This window comes from Prinia subflava, chromosome 2, assembly GCF_021018805.1.
Source record: "Prinia subflava isolate CZ2003 ecotype Zambia chromosome 2, Cam_Psub_1.2, whole genome shotgun sequence".
NCBI lineage: Eukaryota > Metazoa > Chordata > Aves > Passeriformes > Cisticolidae > Prinia > Prinia subflava.
The window spans coordinates 108,621,868-108,647,260 of record NC_086248.1 but is presented as its reverse complement, the minus strand read 5'-3'; the positions used below and the strand labels follow the sequence as shown (position 1 = coordinate 108,647,260).

Genomic DNA, 25,393 nt, shown 5'->3' with positions numbered 1-25,393 from the left:
TATTAGTGAAACAAAAATTAACAAGAAGCCTTCATCTCTCACGGGCCTGTAAAGAGAATTTTTATTTTTCAGATGTTGCTATGCCAAACTTATGTTCTTCACGTTCAAATAAAGACACTGGACACAACAGCTCTGTGCAGTGTATGCACAGTGAAGCTGCTAAACCTGTTTGTATGGCTGGGGTTTGGGTTTTTTCAGGTTTAGCTTGTATCATTCTAGACAAGAAAATGACCATCTGGCACAAATTCCTGACATATTAGCAGCCCTAACTACTTCCAGATTAAATAATGTTACGTTGCTATAAAACACTACCAGCACTTAAAGATTCAGCCACTCAGATACGCCCACCTCACCCACAAGCTCAAGAGAGAAGAGCTGGGCAACCTCTTTTTGCATAAAGTCAGAGTTAACAGAGAGAACAGGAAAGGGGGCCCTTCAGCAGAAGGTTTTTCCCTAGCTGTCCTGCCCCACACTCGTATGAGTTTGCTGTTGAATTGTACAAGATCCTGAGCCTGCTTCACAGAACGAGCCGTGAGATTAATCCTGGAGCATGGAGCAGCACCCGGAGCTGGGAGGGAAATGAAAGAGGGGCTTGGACAGGAGCCTGAAGCTCAGAACTGTGAGTAATCCCACTGTGTATGGGGTGCTCAGGTGGCCCCTGCACTTGCATTCCTTTTCCTTCCAGCGGAGTTTTAAGCACCAAGTCGCAAAATGCGCAGGTATAGAAATGTATGCAATAATGGGGCTTCTTAACAGGCTTTGGCTTTGGAAAATCCCAACTTGAAAAATACATATTTACATGGAACACAGGTTGATCTTCAGATGGAAGGCTACTGTGCCTTGCTTCTGAACGAAGCCTCACAAGTTTAGCCCTGTCCCTGTGAGAACTGCTCCCTGCACGGATGAGCTTCTCTTCCCACGTCAGACTCGCTGTGCCCGCAGAGCAGGATTGTCAGCCGTGATCTTCATCCAAGAAGAGGAGACGACATTATGGATTTCCCGCTATAATTCAGAGCGCAATTTTCATCAGAGGATGAACTTAATTAAAATAAGACAGGACAGCAGAAGTAATAAAAAACCTTTTAATTACATTTCTACGGTTTTGGATTTGTCCTCAAGCTAGACATCCAGACTGCCTCAGCCTTCACCAAAAGTATGAAAGGAATTCAACTTACAAAGTTTTCCTGAGCAAGCAAAACAGCACTGAATGTCAAAAAAAATTACTACTTTCAATTTGTGCCTCTCCATCAAAGAATAACTTGCAGGAACATAGAAAACAGACCATATTTATTCTAAAAAGACTCAACTAAGACATTCTGGTAAATAAAACTAATACATTTCCTAACTCTGTATACACCATGTGCTTTCTTCTATACACAGCCCTGTGCAGGAGGTCTGCACTTTCTTCCCCACATTCACCACTACAAAGCTCCAAAGCTGAACTCCACAAACATTACCACACAGCACCTATAAATGGTTTAATTAAATGCTGTTGATAGCAACTCTTCACAAGCTATCAGCGTGGCAACCTCTCCTGGGCTCCTCAGCCAGCAAAATAAAGGTGGCCATAGGGACAGGACAATGCTGAACAGCAAGATGCTCTCCCGGGGCACACAGGTACCAAGCTAACGAGCCACCGAGCCATTCACTGCCAGGGAGGCAGGGTGCAACACAAAGAAAACAGCAGGGAAATTCACTTCAGTTGCCCGGGCGACAGCAAAGCAGCGTGATGAAAAATTCCCAGTGGCCCAGTGGCAGGGAAGGCACTGGGGCGAGCTCACTCCAGCCCAGGGCTGGGACTGCAGCACACTCTAGTGACCCGAAGTCTCCACAGGAGAAACTGAATAAATTCAATGCTGAGCTCCCCAAAAAAGCTAAAGAGCAGCGATTTGAACTCTGCCTCCATTTATAAAACATTTGATGCTTGTTAAGAGGCAAAGGATTGACCAGTGTTGGTGTGGGACCACAAACCTTTTTCCCCTCTTGCCCTGTGAAGGCAACTGCAGTTATTATGCAGTTTGCCATTTCTTTGGGGCAGAGTTAAATATTGATAATTCATCATCGATGAGCTGTGGCTTTGCACTTTGTCTTCCTGGCTGAGAACCGACGTGCAGCAGACACCAGCGTGGGAGCTGTGTGCAGGTGCAGCACCCCAGCTCCAGCAGCACTGCACAGGACACCCCTCCCCACAAACACCAGATTCCAGGGAAGTTTGCACACCATGGCTTATTCTTGCAGTTCCTAGGCTATACAGTCTGCACTGTAAAATGTGACTGAAAATCAGCAGCTTTTCAACAGGTGCTTCAGCTACTGCAACAAACAGTTCATTTGCAATGCCAAAAATAACCAAAAGCATGGACTTCTCTCCCTCCTCATCCCCTGCAAGCATTTTACAGTTACCCTGCACAACACTACCAAGAAAAATAATTCATGTCCAGTCCCAAAGCAAATTGCTTCACTAAGGCTGGAAAAGCGAAAGAAATCCAGAAAGAAATTGTAAAAGAAATTGAGCATGGCTGACTTCCACATTTCCATGCACTTGCCTGGAACAGCCCTGGCTTGGTGGGTACTGGAGGAAGAGTTCAAGCACACAGACAGACTCCTCTCATTCAGGGTAAAGCAGTCCTCATTTCAGTTTCTGAGAAGCTTCCAAATTGCAATATACTACAGCCCCAACTCACAACACACTTGGTCAAGTGGCCCTTTCCCACTCACACCTTTAGCCCATCATTCCTTCTTCTTCTCAAATTAAAGCATAATTATTTTTTTCACTTCCCATGGTTTTACTGACCAATCTTCACAATCTGGAAGGGAACAGTAACAACAATCCATGTCTTAGTGACTCCATAGACAAGATGGAGTGACTCAGTGACAAGATAAGCCTCAATAGTTCAAAGTCATCAAACCACTAATTATTTTCCCCATGTGCCCTCCTGCATTTCTGTGCCAACTTCCTTCTCCCACTCATTTGCATCACTTCAGTTTTAATTCTCCCCTTTCTCTGTTTTTCCCAGTGTTTCTCTGTGACTCCCAGTGTGCCTTCGTTTCTCCTTCTCTCACTTTAATTTGTTGAGAAGTGCTTTAATTAAAGAAGCTTTTCCAATCATTCTGCCATGTCTAGAGTTGTTGCTGTTGTTCTTAGTGGAAGAGTGAATTATTGGTTAACCCAAAGCCAGTCCATACGCACACACACCCTACACCAACACACAATGTTTGACATCCTTCTCATAATGACCATACAGAGCAACTGCCATTACACAAGACACATTTGGCACCCGTGATAGCACCACTTCAGTCAGGAATATATGCTCAAAAAAATAATTTTGGAGAGTTTAAGCTTCAGACTGTTAAGAACATCATGACTACAGCAAGTACTTACAATGGATCATTGTACCTACTAATGAACAAACCCTGTTGAAACACTAAACTACAGATTATTGCTTAATTTCTAGATGTGGATACACCTCATTGCCTCTCTGTACAGACTACACTTTGAAGCTGAAATAATGAACTACATGATTAGAGAGCAGCTTTTAAAGAGAACAAAACTTAGTGCCTTTTTATTAAATACCGGGGGGAAAAAAAATCTTCAGTGAGAAATAATCCTTTAACACATCATTTTTCAAGACTTTTATATGTCCTTAAAATATGTATGAACAATCCTTCCCAAGTGAACGTGACTACGCCTGCACTAAATTTAAGAACTTGTGCAGCTTTTTCCAAGTTCAATGCTTAAACTCAAGTCTTTTGAGTGACACAAATGCCTTATTTAAAATCAGCATTTTCATTAAACTTGCAAGCTATTATACATGATGTAGGTCTTAAGCTTCAGAAGCATGATGTGTTGGTACCAAGAAGAGCCATCCATGCACTCTGAAAAGGAAGTATTTTGGACAAAGCAGGAAGAAAAATGCTTTGGAAGTACCAGACGTGGATTTCCCATCCTTAAGATGAAATAGTTGACGTGAGCTGAGAATAGAAATCCTACATCCATTAACAAGTAACATTTAACACCTTCCCTCAACAAGGTGTTAGAAAGGAAAAAGTGAGCCACCAGTTGCATTGGTGGAAAAGAACAGTAACAACAGTCCATAAACAATGCCAAGCTTTCCTGCCACTCTCTTCTCCCACCAGCTACCTTTACGCAAGCACGCATGTTACATGGCAGGCAATTCAATTATGACACTCTACAGAAAAAGGAAAAAAAGAATTTAAAAGGAGATATAATTGAAAGAAATTTCTGGAATTTAAAAGCAGTGCACCACTGAAATTGTATTAATAAATTTACCTCACTATTGCTAAGAACCAGCCCTTTGGGTTACCAGTTTGGTACCAAAGTTGAATTAAAAGCCTGGGGCTGTTCAGCAACTGATTTAATTTCCTGTTCATATGCACATTTTCTTTCTCACCTAATTCACAGATTCCTTATATGCACTGACAAGGGATCAAAATTCAGGATCGTAACTAAAAACTCTTCGGTCTCACTAATTATACAGGATTTATCTTCTGTGGTTGCACAATGCCAGACTGCTGATGGCTCAGACTATTTCTTTACCTGGTCTGGAAGAAACACTTAAAACCGCAGATATTTTTTTAAAAAAAAGCAAAATACAAAGAATGCAAATATAGACACATATTATATGCTGCAGTACAGTTACTGAAAATTAAATACTAGGCCTGAAGTGTATAATCATCACCTAGACAAAGCCCATGTCTAAACAGCATAACAACCCCAAGCAAAAAAGTGAAGCCAATTCATTAACTGATTTCACCACAACCAGAAAGCACCCAAAATTCCACTTCTGACATTAAATTATTCTCTGTCTCACCAGACTAAGTCCACATTTGCAGCACTGTGTTCATGCCAGGACTGGAGAAAAATTAGACCCAAGATAGAACAACTATTTAACAGAGGTAATAAAACTTTTTAAAAAATTAAAAATCAAAACAATATTTCTAGCAGGAGGGGTGTTGCATTTGGCCAAGGAATTTTAAAAAAATCTCTTGATTCAGGAGACCACAATGGGGAAGGGAGAGTCTACTCAGTTTGCACAAATCCAAAGTGCCTGTGTCCTTTTCCTAAAGCCCTGGATCATGAAACGATGCTCTTCCATCACTGCCACAATCAAGTCCAAGCCCACAGGAGTTCCAGGGGACCCAGCTCACAGCTGCATCTTTTCTTACTGAGGAGTGATGCTTTACCACCTTCAGCACCAAATACCAAGGCATGCCTGCCTTAAGACTTCTCATTAAACAAACAAACAAACAAAATCTCAGGAGCAAGAAGTCCAGAGAGGATGACAATGCCACTGATAAATCAGATTCACGTTCCAAGCCAGGGAGAGGTAACGATATACTTCAGTTTTCAATTTAATCAAAGCAAGACAGTGAGCTTTTCACTACGTATCTTGGCTAAAAAAGAAACATGTCCTAGCTTAGCTTCATCATGCCTGCACCAGCAAATTGACTTAATTGTCAGCAAGGAATTATGAAATATGAAGTGACTCCAGCAGTGCTCCAGGGAGGCTCCTGAGGCACGGTGTCTATAGCAGAGACACCAAAGTGCCATCCATCTCACTCTCACCCTCAGGCAAAGCAGAACAGCCTTGGCTCTCTAAAAGAGGCCGCCACGAAGAACAAAACCTGGCTTTCCTGGATGATTAGCAGTGGCTCAAATAGGAAATTTCAAATACATCAGCACATCTTCCCTTGCTGCTGAAAGCACAGGCGGGAAGCCGTGATTTGAGACACCGATTTGTTGTTACAAGGCCACATCAGTTCCAGCTCACAGGGGCCGTTCTAAGGAGAGAGGCAACACCGTGCACACTTCCCCTCTCCCACCCTTCTCCCCAGCAACAAGGGCAGGAAGGGAGGCTGCAGTCAGCACAAGCAGCTCTGCTGGATGCTAGCACTAGAGGACAGGACAGGAGGGCACTAGAGATACTGCTAAGCTATACCTTCTGACTCAAATCCTGGTTTCATTCTGACAGTGCCAGCATCACACAAGAGGGGAAGCCACATGTAACTCAGCCCCTGGGACATGGGCACTAGGAAAGAAGTAGGGAGCCCAAAACCTTTTGCCGGGTCTTTGACAGGAACTGGAGATAAGGGCTCCCACCTAAAAACACCCCCTTGGCCTGCTCATCAGGGATTCACTTCAGATTAAAGAAACAGTTTCTGTTTTCATCTCATCTCTTACTGGTGATGGGGACTAGTCTGAACTAGAGCTGCAGCCTCCGAAGCTGTGAACTCCTGACCTAAGGAGCCGCTGTAAGCCCTGCCAAAACTCCACATTTGGACCTCCTAAGCAGGTTCTCTTGTATCAGAAGGCAGGAAGAAGATAGAGAAACCACTCTCTGTGGTGAAGCAGCCCTAATACTGATCACTCAGCCCCCTGAAATGCTGGGTTTGTTGTCCAGTGGGGAAGGGGGCTGTAATTAGTTGAACCATGGCCCAGGCTAGAACTGCTGGTTGGCAAAACTCTGCCGGGACATGGCAAAAATTGTCTGACCTCCAGCACTGAGAGATGCCTTCATCCAAGGAATCAAAGAAAACCAAGAAGTAAGCATCTGCCCTAGTCTACCCCTCCCCCAAGGCTGATTTTGTTGCTTTATTTTTTAAGGTAGTGGACAACCTAAAATGAAAATTGTTTCTGAACCTAAGAAGTAAGTTCTCAGTAATAAATTCTCTCAGCTTCCCTGTTTTGGTGAACTCTGCAGGTAAAATGCACATTCTTCACTGACTGATTATTCTGAGGATCACTGTAAAATTTGATTTTTACTTCAGAAAGAGTAATAAAATTACTCAGATTTGTAGAAATTCAGAACTAGTCAAGTGACCTGGACCACACTGCTCAACATAAATCCCTTCAAAGCGGACTGAAACCGACAGGATGAGCAAAGAGAAACAGCCTGAACACCACAAATTCTTAGAAATGTAAAGGGAATAGGTTGCCAGTTACTATTATCTGGCATATCAAGTCACAGGGAAGACTTACATTCCTCTATAACCTGGTTTGATAGAGTTGAAAGCAATGCCGCCTCTCTCTTACATAAAAAGTTATTTCACATGACACAAGAGTACAGTTCCCTTGAAAAAGCAATATGGTTCACACTTTAAATTTAAAAAGCATTTCTAACACAGATTTGCAATGCAAAACATTCTAAATACAAATCAAATATAGCTGACAGAACCATCTTTTTGAGGCAGCCCAGAACTAGATATGCCAGATATTAACTATTTCTATTTATTACTCGACAGAAACCAGCTTTCAAGCATAAAATGAAGGTGCTACAAGACACATAATTAAGTGATGATTCATGTTGCACACCAGGTTAAAGTTACTGCGGCACAGGCATGCAAGTATCACTCTTTTATCAAAGAGAAAAGGAGGAATCAGTGTTTTTCCCCCAAGTTTTAACCACTCAGACACAATAGACAATGAAAGCCCCAGGGTCCAAGGCCTCGCTGGTGAAACCATCTGCCAGCAAGAGCCATTACAGCATCGCTCCTCCAAAAGCCAAGTCATCTTTTCTTGGAGAGCCTCGGGCACAGCTCAGGCAGAAGCTGCAGAGCCCCAATAGCTCCTCTGCAGCCAGGATGAGCTGTTAGGGACACGGCACCCCGAGGGTGGGAGAACACGACCACCCACGGCCCCTCTTGGCCATTCACACGCGTTGTGCAAGTGACAACCAGGCAGGAGATACTAAGAACAACCTTCAATGTTCCTGTCACCTCAGAGGGAAGGGAAGAAGCCTGGAGCAGCAGCATCTCATCACGCCACTGCTGTGAGGCAAGCACAGGGCCTTGCAGCACCTTCAGTCCTGTGATTAAAGCAATTCCCAAACACATCCAAACAGCTCTGAACAACGGGATATTAACAAGTGACTGCTGCTTGCACACCATGCAAACACACTTGCCATTGTGCTTGGATTAACAAGCAAATACCGCTTTCACAAGCTTCCACAGACCTTTGATGTCTATTTAGCTGCCATTACTAATTTTTATGACTGTGACAGCAGGGCACACAAAGGAGTTTGGAGCCCAGATTTCTAAAGCCAAGCTGTACCCTTAACACTTATTTCTAAGTGAGAGACCTTCTGAATTCCCAAAGAAAGTGACTTGTGTTTTTGCAAACAGAAATGTTTTTCTTTTCTCAGAAAAGCAGTTGCTAACAGCCATAGGTCAAAACAAAACCTAAACTGCATTTCACAGTCCAAAATTATTTATTTAACAAGTTACGGAAGCTGTATTTCAAGGGACTAACATTTCCAAGACCTGCAGACCTTCCAAAACCCTAGCAAAGGGTGGAAGACTCAGCAGCTAAGAGAATTAAACAACAGCAACTCCTCCTGCCCGAGAATGCAGGGGAGACAGACAGGGTCAGCCAGCTGCACTACAGCAGTTTTGAACATCAACTCTGACTGCTGCTTTTTACCCCATTTCCTGCATCTAGCAGATTAGATAAGATAAACCTAAAGCTTACTTGCTCCAATCAAAGGAGACCTTGCCCTGTTCCATACTTAACTGCATATATTTAACGAGATTATGTTACACATAGAAATGCTAATTTCCATGCTGACCTTACTGTACTACTTACAGTGACTGAGATAGTGTTGATGTGTGCAAACCCAGAACAACCCAATGTGTTCATGGTTAAAAACAGAAAGGGAGGAAAGAACAAACATCTGGACAGAGAAGTGTGGGGGGCAATATTAACACTACAGGGATAATCTCAGCCTACCAGCTGACCTCTCACTGCCAATATTTTGTAAGTAGAGAGAGGAGGCCTCAAAGAAGTCTTTCTCTGTCGCAACATTTCAAAATTACTTGACTGGTTTGGGGTTTTTAAAATGCAAAAGCTTGAAAAAAACCCACAGTGCTGCATGCCTGTCTTGACTGAGAACACACTGTTGCAACTATCGGCTTAAAAAACCCACAATCCTTTAGATAATCCCCCACAAGTCCTGATTAAAAGTGGATTTTATATTATGAAACGAAGCATAATTGTTCAAGACGACCTTGAGTGGTTTCTTACACCACTCTGCTCCATCAGCGCAGTCAAGATGACAGCTGCACTGTCAAATGTATGATAAGACAGGCTGATAGCAAGGTCTCTCCAAAATATTTTCCTCCATGAAGTAAAACAGATGCTTACAGTTCTTCCCAACCACGCCTGTCTCCTGCTCTATTTCAAACACACACTGCACACACAAAACGAAATGGAGTCGGCATTTAATAAGCACGAGCTGTATCGATGGCCTATCCAGCAAGCACGTCTCGAATACATGCATTTTGTTTCCTCTGCTTAAGTCATCACCGATTTTATGTCCAGGAAAATTAAGGTACGCAGGCCTAGAAGTGGTTTTACGATAACAGGGGCACTATTGCCACCTGCTGTCAGAAAGGGTTCACGGCATCCCACTCCACCTCGTGCTTCCCAACTGAGGGAAGTCACGGACTTTTGAAGAAATCCAACTTTGCAGGTGTTTTGCCTGTATACTGCTAGTTTTCTCTAGAAAGAGCACACACAAAGAAAGTCCAGGGTAACCATAGCATGAAGGATCAATAATCACATTGCGGTCAGAGATAATAAAATGGGTTCAACAACTGATGCATCAAGAAATAAGGAGAATACAATGGTCTAGGTAAAACAGATACTGTCCTGAAAACATGAACACTGAAACCAGATTTGTAAATAAACCCAGCTAAGATAGACCATCAGGTAGATAATGCTACTAAAACATCTACCTTGCCATTTTATATTAGATTTTCAGAAGCCAGGCTATGCTGAATCCTGTCAGAGGAGAGACTTGGCCATGAACTTTATGTCAGGGTATTTCCTAGAATCACAAAATGGCCTGTTTTGGAGGGAACCATCAAAGATCATCTAGTTTAACCCCGCCTCATCATGAGCAGGAACATGTTTCACTAATCCGGGTTGCTCAACTTCTCTCCAGCCTGACCTCGAACATTTCCAGGGATGGGGCATCCACAACTTGTCGGGGCAAACCGCTTTAGATAGCTAGGCATCAAATACTTAAGGATCATGCGTGCTCCTCTCATTCCACTCACAATTCTGTGGGAGCACACAATAACATAAAAAGTCAAAAAGCATAGCTCTGAACCTCAGCGTCTGTGTCTGGTGCTTCAGCCCACAATCTGTCAGTTTAAGGAGCCTTTGGAGTGCATTGTTCCAGTGGAAAGTACATTTCCTTCTCTACTGGTTTTTTATGGCTTCTCAGTAAGTCACTGAGCGCTCACATCCCACTGCTTGAAATCATCACTTGATGATCATTCCCATGCAGTGCCTGTTTGCAGTGCCTGACCATATGGCAGGTGGAGAGGCAAAGCTCTCCTTGAGGCCTGAGAGGTTTAGGCCTCCATTCCACCACCCAGGACTCTCAGCTCCCTGGCACCACACGCAGCGTGGCAGGACAAGGTCCCCGTGTCTGAGGCACATTTCCACCCAGGACTCTCGGCTCACTGGCACCACACAGCGTGGCAGGACAATGTCCCCGTGTCTGAGGCACGTTTCCACCCAGGACTCTCAGCTCCCTGGCACCACACGCAGCGTGGCAGGACAATGTCCCCATGTCTGAGGCACATTTCCACCCAGGACTCTCGGCTCACTGGCACCACACGCAGCGTGGCAGGACAATGTCCCCGTGTCTGAGGCACATTTCCACCCAGGAGCCACCTCCATTAGCTACATGTGACAGCTGTGAGCACACTGCTGGATACTGGAACGAAAACATTTCACTACAACTCATTTCCCCTTCCCAAAGCACCCAGAACAAGGAATGAAGTTCTGCCCCGATATGTGTCTGCAGTACTGCCAAACCTTTCTTTTTCTAATGCTTGAGTTATTATACTGATTATACCCAAGATATTTTCCAAGTGCACTGCAGCCACCCTTTCTGCAGTGCAACTCTGAGTGAGCCTCCTCAGTCACAAGCCTTGGCCACGCCGTTACAGCAAATGGTGTTTGACTGAGGCAGCTGCTGCTGTTCTCCACTTAAACCAAGCCACACCTCCAGCAGCACTTGTCTTCCACTTCATTCTCTTGAACACTATCACTATACACAGACTTTTCATCCAATATGAGTATTACACTACAGGGAAGAACAGCATGGAAATGAAATTAGACTGAAAGCAGAGGGCAAGTTTAACCACATCTACTGCTCACCAGCCAGGCTTAGAGCATTTTCCACAGAAAGCAGTAATAAACTCACTCACAGATGTCACAACTGAGCATGACCGAGTCCCTCAACTATTAACATTGACTTTCCTGATGAGTAAGTGAGGACTATATATAAATTAGTCTGGGGTTTTACACATAAGTGTAATTGTTCCAACTGTAAATTAACTTGAGAAACCTTTGATTAACACCACAGTCTGCTCACAGTAAAGATGAAAACCAAATTAACAACAATTGGTTAGCAATATTGGTTCTATTCCTAGAGGAAATTACAACTCTAAGTTACACAGGCAGATGCCAGATGACTCTATAGAAGAGATTTCAATACAAGTTTTCCATTTTCCTATCTGTACACTGGAGATAAAATATGTAAAGGATGTTTACAAAACATTCTAATGGACAGCAAACTCACCAAGAAGCTCCCAGGATAATCAACCATTTATGTTTAGCTCAACTGAAAAAAAATGAAAATAAAAACCACACAAAAAATCAATCCTGAAAAATGTAAGAATCCCACGTCAAAATGCTATAAGCAACTTAAGGGCAGATTTTACTTTTTTTTTTCTTCCATATTCAATAGCAGGAACATTTCAGTTAAGGGACTTATTTTCATAGCAAATTATTGAAGAATAATTTCAAATGAGCTCCAGAGTAAGAATTCCTGGTCACTATAAAATAAAAAGGGGGAGAATAAGTATACTCACCATACCAGATCAGCCTCAGTGACTGACTCAAATACCTTCATAATATTCAGACAGGCCACTTCTGAAGTCATTTCCACTTCAGAAGTTACAAGATAAAAATTCTGTGTGATAAATTAAGTTGCCAAATGAAATGGATTAGCAATCAGCGAAATTGCCTGATGTCAGACCTGTTCCAGATTAGGATCCATCCTTTTCCCCCACCTGTTCATTACGCACCAAGTTCAAGGCAACTGCAGCGCCTGATTGCGCATTAACGAGCTGTTTGTGTGCAAAGGCAGAGTTCAGTCCCTGTCTATACTTACACACTGGTGTAAGCGTAATTCACTGATAATATATTCAGCTCCCAGTATCAGTACACAGCTCTTCTACCTCGATGGGTAATTTTGAGCTTGAGGAAAAAAAAGGGACAACTCATTAAGTTAAACAGTCATATTCAAGGTCAAGGCCAGGAAATGATGAATCTGGAAGGAAATATGTTGCCATCTCCAGATAAAAAAGCTGGATAAAGATATTGCTGTGACACAGAAATTCTGAAAAACGGCTGTGAAGTCAGAAGCCTGAGGGAAGAAAGGCATATTTCACTAGGAAAGGGGAGACTCCACACGAAAATTTCTATTTCATCCTATAAATCGAGTCCTGCAAAGGCTCCAGTGAGAACCAGTCTTGCAACAAGCAAAGCAAGAACTGGGTATTTAAAAAGGAATATTTTTAAGTTCCACATGAGCTCAGTAGCGGGACAGGGAGGTACAGCAGGACAAGCACTCCAAACTCTAACAGGTTTGTTTCAAAACTCAGCTGTAATTCTCTCCCTGGAAGCAGCTCTGCCTCTTAAAGCACAGGAGACGTCCCGCACTCCACTCCATGCACATTCCCTGGGCTGGCCCTGCACACCGTGCCAGGGAAGGTGAGGAACCTGTGCCTGCCCAAGCAGCATTCCCAGCAGAGGCACCTCACTGCACACAGGCAGGGGGTTCCTGCAGAGGAAACCTCTTCTTGAGCTTCTCAGTAACTGAATTACGGCATCAGGGCTTAGTAAAAACGGGACATGGAGAGCTGTTTGCTTATGTTAGTCACCAACTCTTTTCTCTCTTTATCAGAGGAAGATTTTAAATCATGTTTGTTTGCTCAACTAGAAGATATTCATTTTAAAAACTGAGAGTTTCTTCCCCAAATTTTTGAGTATTAGAAGTGATTCCAGCACTCAAACACAGTTCAAAGGGAGACACCTAGTTGCTATAACTGTAGCAACTCTCTAATTGCAAATTTAGACACAGTACAGACCTATTACCAGAAATATCTAATTGAATAGACAAGAACATCTTCATTTTTCCTGAAGATGAAAGGTTTCTGTTCTCAGTACCACACTTTGGTACTGATACCAAGAATATTTTTCAAAGATCAGAAGAAATATTATCTCCTGTAGTGTTCTGCAAGTCATCATCCTCCTCCTCCCTACCAGATAAAAATAAGGAGAATCCTTTTTTCCACTGACATAATGGTTTCCCTTTGTTTTTCCTCCTATAAAAACTCCCTCACAGCCAGATCAGTACATGCCTCCTTATCTCATAACTGGACAGTAAGATTTATAAACAGGTAGGAAGTGAATGAATATTTGAGGTCAGGAGTGAGGAACTTCAGGTATATGAGGCACAGAGACATCCCCACCACACCACTCCTAAAATACCACTCCTGTACCTACTTCAGACAGTTACTGCACGTGACATCAACAGCGACACAGTTTTCCTTATTAAAAATGCAGGAAGTGTAGTCCTCTACTGCTCAGTTAACACTATAAATATTGCAGAAATTGTTTTTCAAACCTTACTCAGGCTTTTACTGCTGATTCCTGTATTTAGGATTGCCAGAGGGACTAAATGGCCCCTCTCTCCCCTCCCTAGACACAGACACACCACACCCCTGGGAGCTCTGTGCTGAGGATTTATTCACATGTTGGCTAATTGTGGGTATGTGGCTTCCAAGTGCTTGAAGCACTTTTGGCATCAGGATGAAGCGACATCCAGGAACATTTAATCTGTTAAAAAGGCCAGTCAGCACAGACTAATGCAGTAAGCACATGCCTCAAGGAGAGAGCCTGTTTACATTCTTTGAGTGTAATAACAAGGCACAGAGCAGGATAGAGGAGTAAAAATAAGATTTTCATACAAGTCTTACCTGAATCCTGTAAAAAAAAAGTGTGAAGGAAATGGCATAACAGGACACCTTAAGCAAAATATCAAGTTAAACTCATACCTGTCTGCAATGCAATCAGCAGTAAGGAAGTTTTAGGAAACCATTGTGTAAGGAAAAGACATTTACAGCGGTAGATAAATGAAATCAATTTTAGCAAAATGGCACATCAGCTCCTTTTTTGAGCTCCTTTTTCTCTCACAATGCATCTCAGTTCCTCGCTCTAGTCTTGAATGATTTCAAAGAGGCTGTTTTGATGTGGTTCTTTTGACAGTGAGCTAAGACACAAACCATATATAAAATATTTTTGGAAACTAAGCAACATTCAGTTTGTCTGCTAAAAGTCTAGGACAAAACACGATCCCTTTGCAGCAGTGTTCAATTATACTGTGATATTTACCTACAGAAGACCACCATTTTTATTAATTTATGTCTCATTTCTTCCTTACCTATTTGAGAATACACTTTTTTTTGCCAGTATGTTTGTATTCAATTCTGGAGATAATATGAACCACCCGGAACCCTTCCAGAGCCCCAGAATTTGCCAGACCATTCCCTTTACTTCAGGCATGGTCAGTTCTTTGCATAAGTCAGTGTAAACATGCAACCTGTATCTTCCTGTGGCTTTAACTTGGATATGACTCACTGCATTTAAACCATTTATTACAGGAGACAGCTAATGGAATTTCCAAATTCAGAGAGAGTCTCTGGAGGGTCTCCTCCTCCCTTCCTAACCCACAGCTTGCAACAGATAGGAGGGAGTCAATCGTTAACATTTGGGGTAGTCAAAAAGCATTAAGTATAAAAAGAATTTGCACAGATTTACCTCCTGTTCCATATTCAATGGGCTGCATTTCATTCAGCTTCCACACAGAGACTGGAACTGTGGCTACTTACCGCTTTATGTCTTTGAGGCTAACTTCAGTTGCAGAACAAAAAACAATGGAAAAACCAGTTTTGTGTAAAAGCATCATATGAGTATCTAAACATGAGTTTAGATACCATCTAAAGACTCTACAATTTCACTGAAACTGTTGGATTTAAAGAATCTCAGCACAGCAGATGTTTTGCATAAATAATATGGATCTTCAACCAAAACACCTTCCTCGTGTAGCTTTCCAGCTATCCTCCCCAGTTTGAAAGGGTAAAAGAAAAAAAGTAACACTGAAACCATGAGCAAATCAAAGGCACAGACTTAATTACTGCAGTGACATATAGAGAGCATATGGTTCTTCCATAATAACTGTAGGTTAGTATTTTAATCTAAACTTATTAGTATCTCATGACAGTTAACATATTATGCCCTTTAGGAACTACAGAAGGTTACAAAAGAGTTAGAACTTTTAAAATCCACCTGTACGGATGTTCTGGCCCTAGGACTGCTGTTTGTGTCAGTCTGATACATCAAAGTATCACTTTGTATAAGGATGTTCCTTTCCATAAACTTTGCCAACATCTATTCTGAATCTCCCTTTAAACACAAATTCAATGTACAGAAGACAACAGTAGAAACAACTTCTTTTTTACCAAAACCTTTCTAGATACTTTCAGAGTCTTATGACCCTCTTTAGGACTTTCAACTTCAGTCTCTTTTGAGTGGTCTTTAAACCTTTTCTCAAAATTGCATATGAATTTGATTAATTTTTTGATTTTTTAAAAATAATTTTGATTAATTTGATTAATTTTTTTTTCTTCCTCGGAGAGATGCATTTCTCACAGGATGGCAGGCAGATAACAGGTTTGTAGGCAGATAATAGCATTTGCAGTCTGGGATATAGGTTTTTTGGACCTTTCAGGAGAATTAAAGGAGGACTTAAACCAAGAAAAGAGAAGTATTCCTATTCTAAAGCTAATCTGTAACTAGTTCCAGTCACTAATTCAAGGGAGGCCTATGAACAAAGAGAAGCTAAATATAAATGCAGAGAAGTATGCTAATATTGACTTACTGGAAAGCAATAAAGTAAGGAAGTCAGCAAAAGCAGTACTGGAAAAATCATCTTAAAAAAAGAATGAGAAAAAAATTTAAAATATTAAAGCTTCAGAGGCCTTGTGAACACAGTGAGGAGAGGATCATGTCATGTGGATGCTACTGCATTCTTTGTTATTTAGGAAGGCTTTTGTGCATCAGTAAACTCAAAGATTAATTTTTTTTTTTTTTTGCCTGGGAATACCAGCCTCAGTACTTAGAATGCAAAAATGTCATTTGAAATGGCTAAGGATTCCATCTGTACTTCACAAACCCCATTAGCAGATGTCCACTGGTGAACTGGGATTTCCTACAATCCAGCAGTCCAAGAGAGTCTGTTTAGTATCCTCTACTGTTTAGTATCCTTTGTGTGAGCAAACATTCCTGTGCTCTTTACAGACATGAACCAGTAGCTCCACACTGCATTTTTCTCTGTAAGCAAACACATCAATTTTGGCCATTACAACCTGGGAACCTCTGAACTTCTCTGCAGAGAACATATGCAGCACCTTTCCTTCCAAAAAATGAGGACCACCAAAATTATTTCTTGGGAATTAATCAATGCCACTCAAATACTAGGGGGAAAAAAATTTCAGCCTCAGGACACATAAACCACACACTCTTTTTGGACTGGAGAGTGCAGGCAAGATTTGGGTATGGGCATGTGCATGGGGTAAACCTTCCCATCATTTTTTTTGCCAAAATCTGAAGTAGCTTCCTATCATTTAATACAGTAAATAATTAATTGCACAGGCATTTCCCTCTTTTTGTCACAAGATGCTACACACAGTTCTTCACCTCAGCTGCACACATGGAGATATGGTCACTGAGCATGAAGAGGTACTAAAACACAATTCTGTAGATCATAGCCAAAAACTTGAAAAACACAATCTCCCAACAAGAAAGCAGATTTGAAAATGACATGAACCAAATTCTGTTCTCCTATCACCTTGTTGTTAAAGTTCTCACATTACCCAGCCCACAAATGGCTTGATTTATAAAAGCAAATTGGAATGTACTGCATTAGCTGAGGAACAAAAATGAGCCCCCTAAAACACAAAGTGTGAAGTCTCAGCTAACCAAGTTCAGTCAAAAGATGGACACAAGATCATTAATTTTTTTCATGGTGACCATGCTATAAGTTTCACAATAATCCCTGCCACAATAAATGCACACAGGTTGAACAGATGCAATATGAAGGAACTGGGGGAAAAACCGTATTTTCAATAGATTTCCACAGGACGCACCAGTTTTAGGCAACTTCTCAAAGTTCTCACTTGTACCATGGAGCTATAAAGGATTTCCAAGACAGATACATGAAATATTTAACCACCTACCAGCATTAACGATGGCATCAACCTCAAGCAGCGTGATGTCACCTCTATAGAGAGAAACTTTCTCACTCAGACTTTTCTTCCCTTGCAGCTCTTCTTTAGCGTTTTCACCTACAAACAAAGAAAGCAGAAAAATCCCGTTATAAGGGTGGGCCCGAGGTCATTATTTACAAGCCCTGGACAAGCGTGACATTACTGACGGACTTTGTTATGCAGCATCTTTCGCTTTCACCTCGAGAGGGCACCGGTAACCCACGGAGACACCAGCGCTGCCCTAACATCAGGCTGCTTGCTTATTACTCGTTTCCAAATACAAGCTAGCAAATACTAGGGACATACGTATTTGTGGAGTGACATCCATCAAGTAACTTTATTTGGTAATCACAAGGGTGTGAATTGCAACAACAAATTGAGGAATTAAGATTACCCTCCTAAACAGAGTAATAATTTCTTCAATCCAGAATTATACCAAGCGAGCACAAAAAGACACAAGCACACCGTTTGCCGACAGCTCCAAAATTCAGAATGAATTGCAGCCAGACAACAAGCATGAAAAATAATCCACGCAAATTTTAAACTTGGAGCTTTGTCACCTTAAATTGCTCAACTAGGAGGAGGCAGGTGGTGAAGACAACATACACTAGCTTGCAACAGATTTGTTACTAAATAATGTTACCGTAGGTCCCTCATTCCTGTAAACGCTTTGGATTTTGCATCACCCAAATCATTTATATCCAATTCAGTCTGTGAAAAGCTCAGTTATCTCAAACCCTTGCACAAACATACTGCCCAAAGCTTTGCCAAGTTAGACACGCACATCACCAGAAATGAACTGAGGAGGGAAGATGATTAAATCCACTTTTACTATTACTGTTTTAAAATTCTTTCCAACAAGTCTCCAGAAGCTTGAGTGCATCTATGGGTCAAAACCAGAACTCATTTGCCGAGGAAACAAAGTACGAATCAATTTCAAATCTTCAAAACAAGTGAAGTTTGTTGATAAGCAAAAAGAGTCCTCAATAGTTAGTGTGAAAGTAGAAGCAGTCCAAATTTGTCCCTTTAGTGTTACCCCCCATTTCCATCACCTCAAGAATACCAACTCGGACATGTCACCAGCTCCTTGCTGAGCACCGGGAGCACATCCCCAAGCTCCTGAGGTCTGTCCCACAGTGGCAAGACAGAGCAGGAGGCTGAGACAACCACTCTCTCAGACCCTCTGGCCTTGCTCTGACACTCCCAGCCAGTGGCTGCCAGGCAACAGCCCTGTGACATCGCAGCCGCTGCCACCGCCTTGCTCACAGCCCGAGGGCACAGCCCAGCTCAGGGCAGGGACCGCAGCTCGTGGGGCAGCCCCGCCATGCTCCGCCCGGGGCTCTCCCTGCTCCTGGCGCTCTGCGCGGCCTCGCTGCTCCCCGGCGCGCTCGGAGCCCGCGGCCGCCCCGCCGGGAGCTCGGCCCGCCTGCCCGTGCCGGCCCAGGGCGTGCGGCAGCCGGGCACCGCCACGGGCAGCGCCGGCCGGGGCTCCGTGCGCCTGCACTGCTGCTCCCTCTTAGCCCTGTCCCTGCTGCTGGCCGCGCTGTGCCTCGGTTGCAGCCTGCGCAGAAAAGCCCAGAGGCAGCGGAGAGAGGTGAGGGACGGGCACCGGGCAGCTGCGATGGGGCCGGGGCCGGCGGCTACAACGGGCAGGGCGAGCAGCGCCAGCCCCTGCGGAGAGCAAAGCCTGGGCAGTCTCCAGGGCTCCTCCGCCTCTTCCCCAGCCCCGAGCCCAGGGGCAGAGGAGGGGCTCAGCCCCTTCCTCCCAGCAGGGAACAAGGACAGGCTGAGCCACAGAGCAAGACAGAGCCTGCCCGAGCGCTGCACAACCTGCAGCCTGATTCCCCGGGGGAGCCCAGGGGGGCCAGCCCCCGCAGCCCCTCTGCCCCTTTCATCGCGCTCCCCGCCCTGTGTCTGCCAGGAGGAGGCCTGCACACGCCCCGCCTGGCCCAGGAGCTGCTGCGTGGCTGGCTGCTCCCCGCTCCGTGCCGAGGGCATCGGCCAGAAGGAGAACCCTGCCTGCATCCAGAGCTTCCTGAGGCACCTGCGGCAGCGCTGCCTGCGGGGGGACGCGCCCCAGAGAGGAAGGAACAAAGTGTGGAAGGACTTGGACGAGGAGGCAGCGCTTTTCTCTGATGGAGAAATCAACACCTGCTAGGCAAACGGAGCAGTACATTGCAAGATTACTCATACAGCTTTGTATTATTATTAAAATAACTTATTTAATAAGACAGCTTTTATTTCTGCTTTAACTTTAGTCTTGCAAACAAGATGATTGTAACTTTTATGAGAAAGTGAAGTCAATGGCCACTAAATCATCTCTGCCCACACACGAAGGATGGAGCTGATCCTGGTAAATGCTTTCCAAAACCTGGGGGTTTAGGCTATTACTGACAACACACAAAAGTGGAAACACTGCTGTAAGGTCCTCCAGCCTCAGTAAGACATTACAGCTGAAAATCTTCACCAGAAACAGTTGAACATTCATATCCCATGCCCACTTTTCCCCTCTAGATCCAGTCATCATCTTCTACCCTTCGGCTTATACAATCCAATTTCATTTAGCTCTTTCCCCTACATCATCCTTTGGTCCTTCAATCATGTTCAAAACAACTCAGAGTCCACAGAGCCCCAGCCTGAAGTAGGATGAGGTTGATTACCTGAGCTCTTCACCCAAAGAGAGGAAATAGGCACTCCTGGCCCTCAGCTTTGTTTACAACTCCTTCCAGATCACTGCTAAGGAAAAGGGACTTACATCTTACACAAGGGTAGGAAAACGCATTAGATGGAGTCTGCAAAAACTGCACTTGAAAAGACAATGGAAGAGTTCATCTGAACCAAATGGACAAGGGACTGTCAGAACATCTCACTAGAGGGAGCCCCCACCCAGGACATAAACGTGTTCAGCTGGTGCAATGGACAAGGATGGCACAAACCTACAGCACTGGAACTCAGCCCTGAAACTCAATCACTGCTCAAATATCCAGAGTTTTAAAGCCTAATATATTTTAAAGTATATTAATTTCTTAAACAGGTCTCAAGCATCCAATTACAGAAATCCCTACAGCAATACCAAAGAGCTTACCACTAGAGGGAAGAGAAGAACCTACAGCTGGAAGAGTTTATTACAAAAAAAACCCCTACATTTGCATTTTAAAACGACTGTTAATGAAACAGTACAGCACACACAAAGTAGTAAAAATAGATACCAAAGCCCCACAGCATAAAGCAACACCTATGGCAAAATAAATGTCTCTTGACACTCCATAAGCAAAGGCCAATAAGAGAAGAAATCACAGAGAGAACAAGTGAGGAGTGACGGCAGCAAGGCTCACACTGTTATAAGGGAAGTTTGTTAAACAAGTCACATGACATTTCTCAAGCTCATAAACACAAGTAGACTGGATTGCAAGGAAAAAAATCCTGAAAATCAGGGAGTTTCATGATTTCTAGTCAGCTTTTCAATCAACAGCTGCAGGAAGGCAATTATTCCAAGTTCAACAGAAATAAATCTGCCCACTACCTCATCCCTGTTACAGTGGGTACTAGAGCTGAGACATATTCCCACAAGGAAGGCTTCTCTAAGAGGATCTGGAAAAAGAACCTGAGCAAGGGACAAGAATCGCATTATCCCCAGACCAGAGGCAGCCCTTCCACTTCTGGAAGAATCCTCAGCAAATACTTGACTGGGACACTAAATCACTTTTCTTGTCTTGCTGAAAGCACAAAGGAAATGAGTGAGCTTTAGGAGTTCATCTGACCCTGGTGGAGTGTGCAGCAGCAATTCTGCTACACACTCTGAGTTTTTTCCCTTCAGTGCCTAAGGCTTTGTTTCCACAAGTTTCCTGTACAGACTAAAGATGATGAACTATTAGCAATTACTAATCTCACATCTAACACAACTTTCCATTGCATTTGTTTTTGCATAGGCTTATGGAGCGTTGGAAAAGACAGATCGTAAGTCCTGTAATATTATGTGTCTGCTTCCACTCCTACTAAGCGTGGATGATTGTACAGGAAAGGCAATTGCTTATCTAAATCAAGATAAGCATGATTTCCATATGTTCCATCACCGGGGGAAAAGCATTCACAGATGCACTGTAGTACTTCAGATTTGTACTACAGATTTGCTCTATCACTTCTTGGACTTAAACGAGATCAGAACCTGAGTACAAGGAAGAAACATCTGTTGCAGACAAATCACTTCCTACCCAGCCAAAAATGCAGCACAACATGCAAGTCAAAAGCACTTGATGATGAACACCAACACCTTCTCCCTGGCTGCACGCTCTGCCAATATGGTCTGCTTCAGCTAATTACCAAGCAGTATAATTGGATTAGCTGAGGACTACAGCCAAGTACCAGCTCCGGAGGCAGACAGACACCACCAATCACGGAATGGACGCGTTTGAGTGGCACCTCCAGTGACCAAGTCACCCAGAGCAAGTTGTCCAGAACCCTGTCCCAGTTGAGTTTAAAGTACCTCCAAAGTCAGAGATTGAACAACCTCTCCAAGTAACCTGTTCCAGTGTTCAGCCAGCCTCACAGTATGTGTGTAGGTTTGGTTTTTAATGCTTAGAACGAGTTTCCTCTTTCAACTTGTGCCTACTACCTCTTGTCCTGTCACTGTGTACCACAGAGATGAACCTGGAGAGATCTCTTACACCTTCCCCTCTCTGTTTATCAACACTGATCAGATCCCATCTGGGCTATCTCTGCTTCAGGCTAAACTTCAGCTCTCTCAATCTCTCCAGGCACAGGAGATGCTCCAGCCCCCTAATCATGTTTTAATCACCTTTTGGCTCATCTGGTGCATGAACTACACTTCCCAATTCTGCACAACCCACCAGCCTCCTGAGGTCACTCTGCCCCACCTTCCAGGCCATGCTATCTCCTATTCAAGGTTCTACAGAAGGTATGGAATATCCCCCACTAAGGGGCTGTAACTCACCCCTGGACAGCTACAGCAAAAAACCCCGAGCTTGCTTGCTCAGGCCAAGTTTAACATAGTGATATGGCTACCAGCAGCCCTCAAACAAGGCTGTAAAGCTTGACTTTCCAGCCACATTTAAATGGGAGCCATTGAAGACATTCACACATTACAGACAGAAAGAGTGGTGTACCCTGAGAATTGATCAAAACAGCCAGTCACTCTGAACAACCCACACAATGCTCATGCAAAATGCAATTTTCTTGTGTTACAAGGTCTCGCATAGTCCTTAAACAACCTTTTTCTCAGTCTATCCCACACAGCTCTCTAAATCCCCAAAATAACAAAGCTGAGTGGCAAAAAAACCCTTTAAGTCTGGGAGAGAGAGAAGTAGAAAGAAAGAAAGAGATGGCCTTTTTTTAAGAAGTTTTTGTAAACTGAGAGAAGACTTGGTATGGAATGCTAAAGTACCAAAGAACAAAGTTTGAGGAAAGGAGCAACAACAAACGAGGAGAACAAGAACAGGAATACATTCTCAGTTCTAATTTGTGATGCACCCTTATCTGCAGGGACATGCAGCTATCAGTTCATAAATCAGTCTTCTCACTTCAGCAGCATGCACATTGACAGTCAAGACACAACATAAGTAGGCTGAGACCCTTGGGTATTTGTGTGTTTACTTGGAGAGCCAGCATCCAGCTGCTCTGGTTGCTATGCTTGCTGGAGATTTCATGATTTAGGGTCCATAGAAAAGGCTGCTGGTTCAGCTGTGACTCAGAAGGAGCTGTGCTTTGTCTGTGTGAAGAAACCCATTCAATCACTGTCTTGTTTGGTTGGTTTTATAATGTGGACCTGTTGTGGCTGTTCAGTTTAATTGCCAATGGACAGCTCTGTATCCCCCCTTGAGTGAATGGTTTGTCCTCGCAGTTGTAGCTGGTCCCTGAGTCGTCTCACGTAACCTTGCCCATATTTCCAGAACACTCCCTGCCAATCCTTGTTATCCCAACCCCTTACCTGAAACTCCTCCCTAGAAAGTACCTAAAACTCGAAGCTCTGTTGGCCCACATGACCTATTCTCCTCCCATCGCTTCCCTCATTGAATTTAAGGTGAAGCCCCACCTTGCACTTCTCCCCTATTCTTTCCCTATTGGCTACTTGATTGCACCCTCCCCTCTGCATCCCCATGATTAGTGTCTTTGTGTCCCTGACCTGCTCCGAGAATAAACCCTTTGCAAATCGTCTCCCTGTTTAGCTCCACCCCGGGCCATTTCAGATCTTACTGCCGCAGGGCAAGGAGCTGTAGGACGCGTCTCTTGTCCATCGCTCAAGAGGCGTGTCCCACTCTTGGCGTGTCACTGAGGTAGAGGAGAGCTAGCTGTGGGACTCCAGCACAGAGTCATGGACCTTCAGACGGATTCCAGGCTTTGTAATGATATAGAGGAATCCAGATGCTGTTGGATACGGTATTTTGCCAAGTTCTTGCCCAAGCCTGATGATCATTACCTCACTCCAAGTGATACCAAGAATTTCAACATAGATTCTTCTCAGTGAGTGGCAGCCTGAGCTGTACCAAAGTACACCAAATGGTCAGCCAAGGTCACACAGAGGCAAGAACTACACTGCATTGCCTCAAACTCGATTGCTACTTTACAACCCCCCCCATACCACAGGGAGTTCATAATTAACAATGGAAGTTCAAAAATGGAGACACAAACATATGACACTGCTTGACATCACTGTTCATTGCCCCCATGAGTATGTTGATATTGTCTATAAAACTAGAGGACTATAGGTGACTCCACTTGACTAGATTCCTTCCAAGAGAAAGCAGAACCCTTCACTGCAAGAGCTGTCTTGGCACTATCACAGCATTCATACTATTCCTGGTGTGTTCAGACTGATCCACTCTGGTAACTCTGAGCCTTCATCCAAAACATACCACCAGCAGCGCAGCATTCCTCCACTCACCTTTACAAACTGGGGAAAAAATGACTTTTCATGACCAACCTCAGCAGCACCTGCTTTACTTACCAAAATGTGAGAACCCATATAAATAGGTGAGCACATACAGCATCAAGGAGGATTAAAATAAGTCTATAGGAGGGAATCACAAATTCATTAGTTTCATTCCTTAACTTATTAAGCTGTCAGATAATTTTTCATTCTACATTTTCTGCTTTTTTAATTCTCTACACCATTTCTAAGCAATGACTTCTCTGGTTGAGTATTACAGACTTTTGTAGTACTTAAAGTACAGCTTGGAAATAAAATGCTACTACCAGAAAAAAACTAAACTTGGGCAAAACCATCAGCAAATATTCCATGGCATTGTCATTCAAAAACCCTTCTGCCTGACAGTGACAACAGCGTATGGGGGAGAGAAGGAACTTCAGTTTTCTGGCATTGGGACAGGTAAGTTAAGTGTTGGGGTTTAGGGTTTTTACCTTTTGTTCTTTTCCTCAGGGAATTTTCTACCATATGTTGCTAGGAGACAAAAACCGGGTACTTGAAAAAGACAAAAGAAGTTGCCAAGCTTAGGAGAGGGGTGCAGCTGGCTACTCTCTCTCTTCACTTGGGGGTTCCTCTGGGAAGGGCAGAGATATCACAAAATTTGGGCTGGGGGAAGGCTTTGGGTGCAGCTCCTAGCTTACTCTGGTGCTCTTGGCATTTAGAGGGGAAACAATCGCCGCGGGAAGAATTTGCTACCACTGCGGGGTTCTGTTTTCTGCTGCCTTTTTCCTACCGTCAGTAGAGCCCTGCTTGTAAGAGCAGCCGTAGCACTGGGACCTTATCAACACCTGACCTTCCCAAACAAAGGACCCTTCACCATCTACCTGTGTGGCTGCGGGGAAATTACGGGATCTCTGAGCCCTTTCCCCCTCCAAGGGAGCCAGGCAGCCACTGCCCAACCCCTGCCATTTTTCTGCCACTGCTCTGGGTTTTTTGCTATTTGTAGCCACACACTCCCAGCCTGCTAGGAGGTACCTCAGCCCTTCCAGCTACAGCTGCCCAGTTTCTGATGTATCTCGTTCTGATGTA

At 43.7% G+C, this 25,393-nt stretch overlaps 1 protein-coding gene across 1 annotated transcript in view; it reads right to left on the bottom strand.

The window, feature by feature from the left end:
• MACROD2 (mono-ADP ribosylhydrolase 2) overlaps positions 1-25,393 on the bottom strand; it is an 837,487-nt gene that overhangs the window by 797,837 nt on the left and 14,257 nt on the right. The window contains exon 3 of the mRNA XM_063391546.1: positions 17,395-17,502. Coding sequence (XP_063247616.1) covers positions 17,395-17,502 — 108 coding nt within the window. The remainder of the gene's footprint in view (positions 1-17,394; positions 17,503-25,393) is intronic.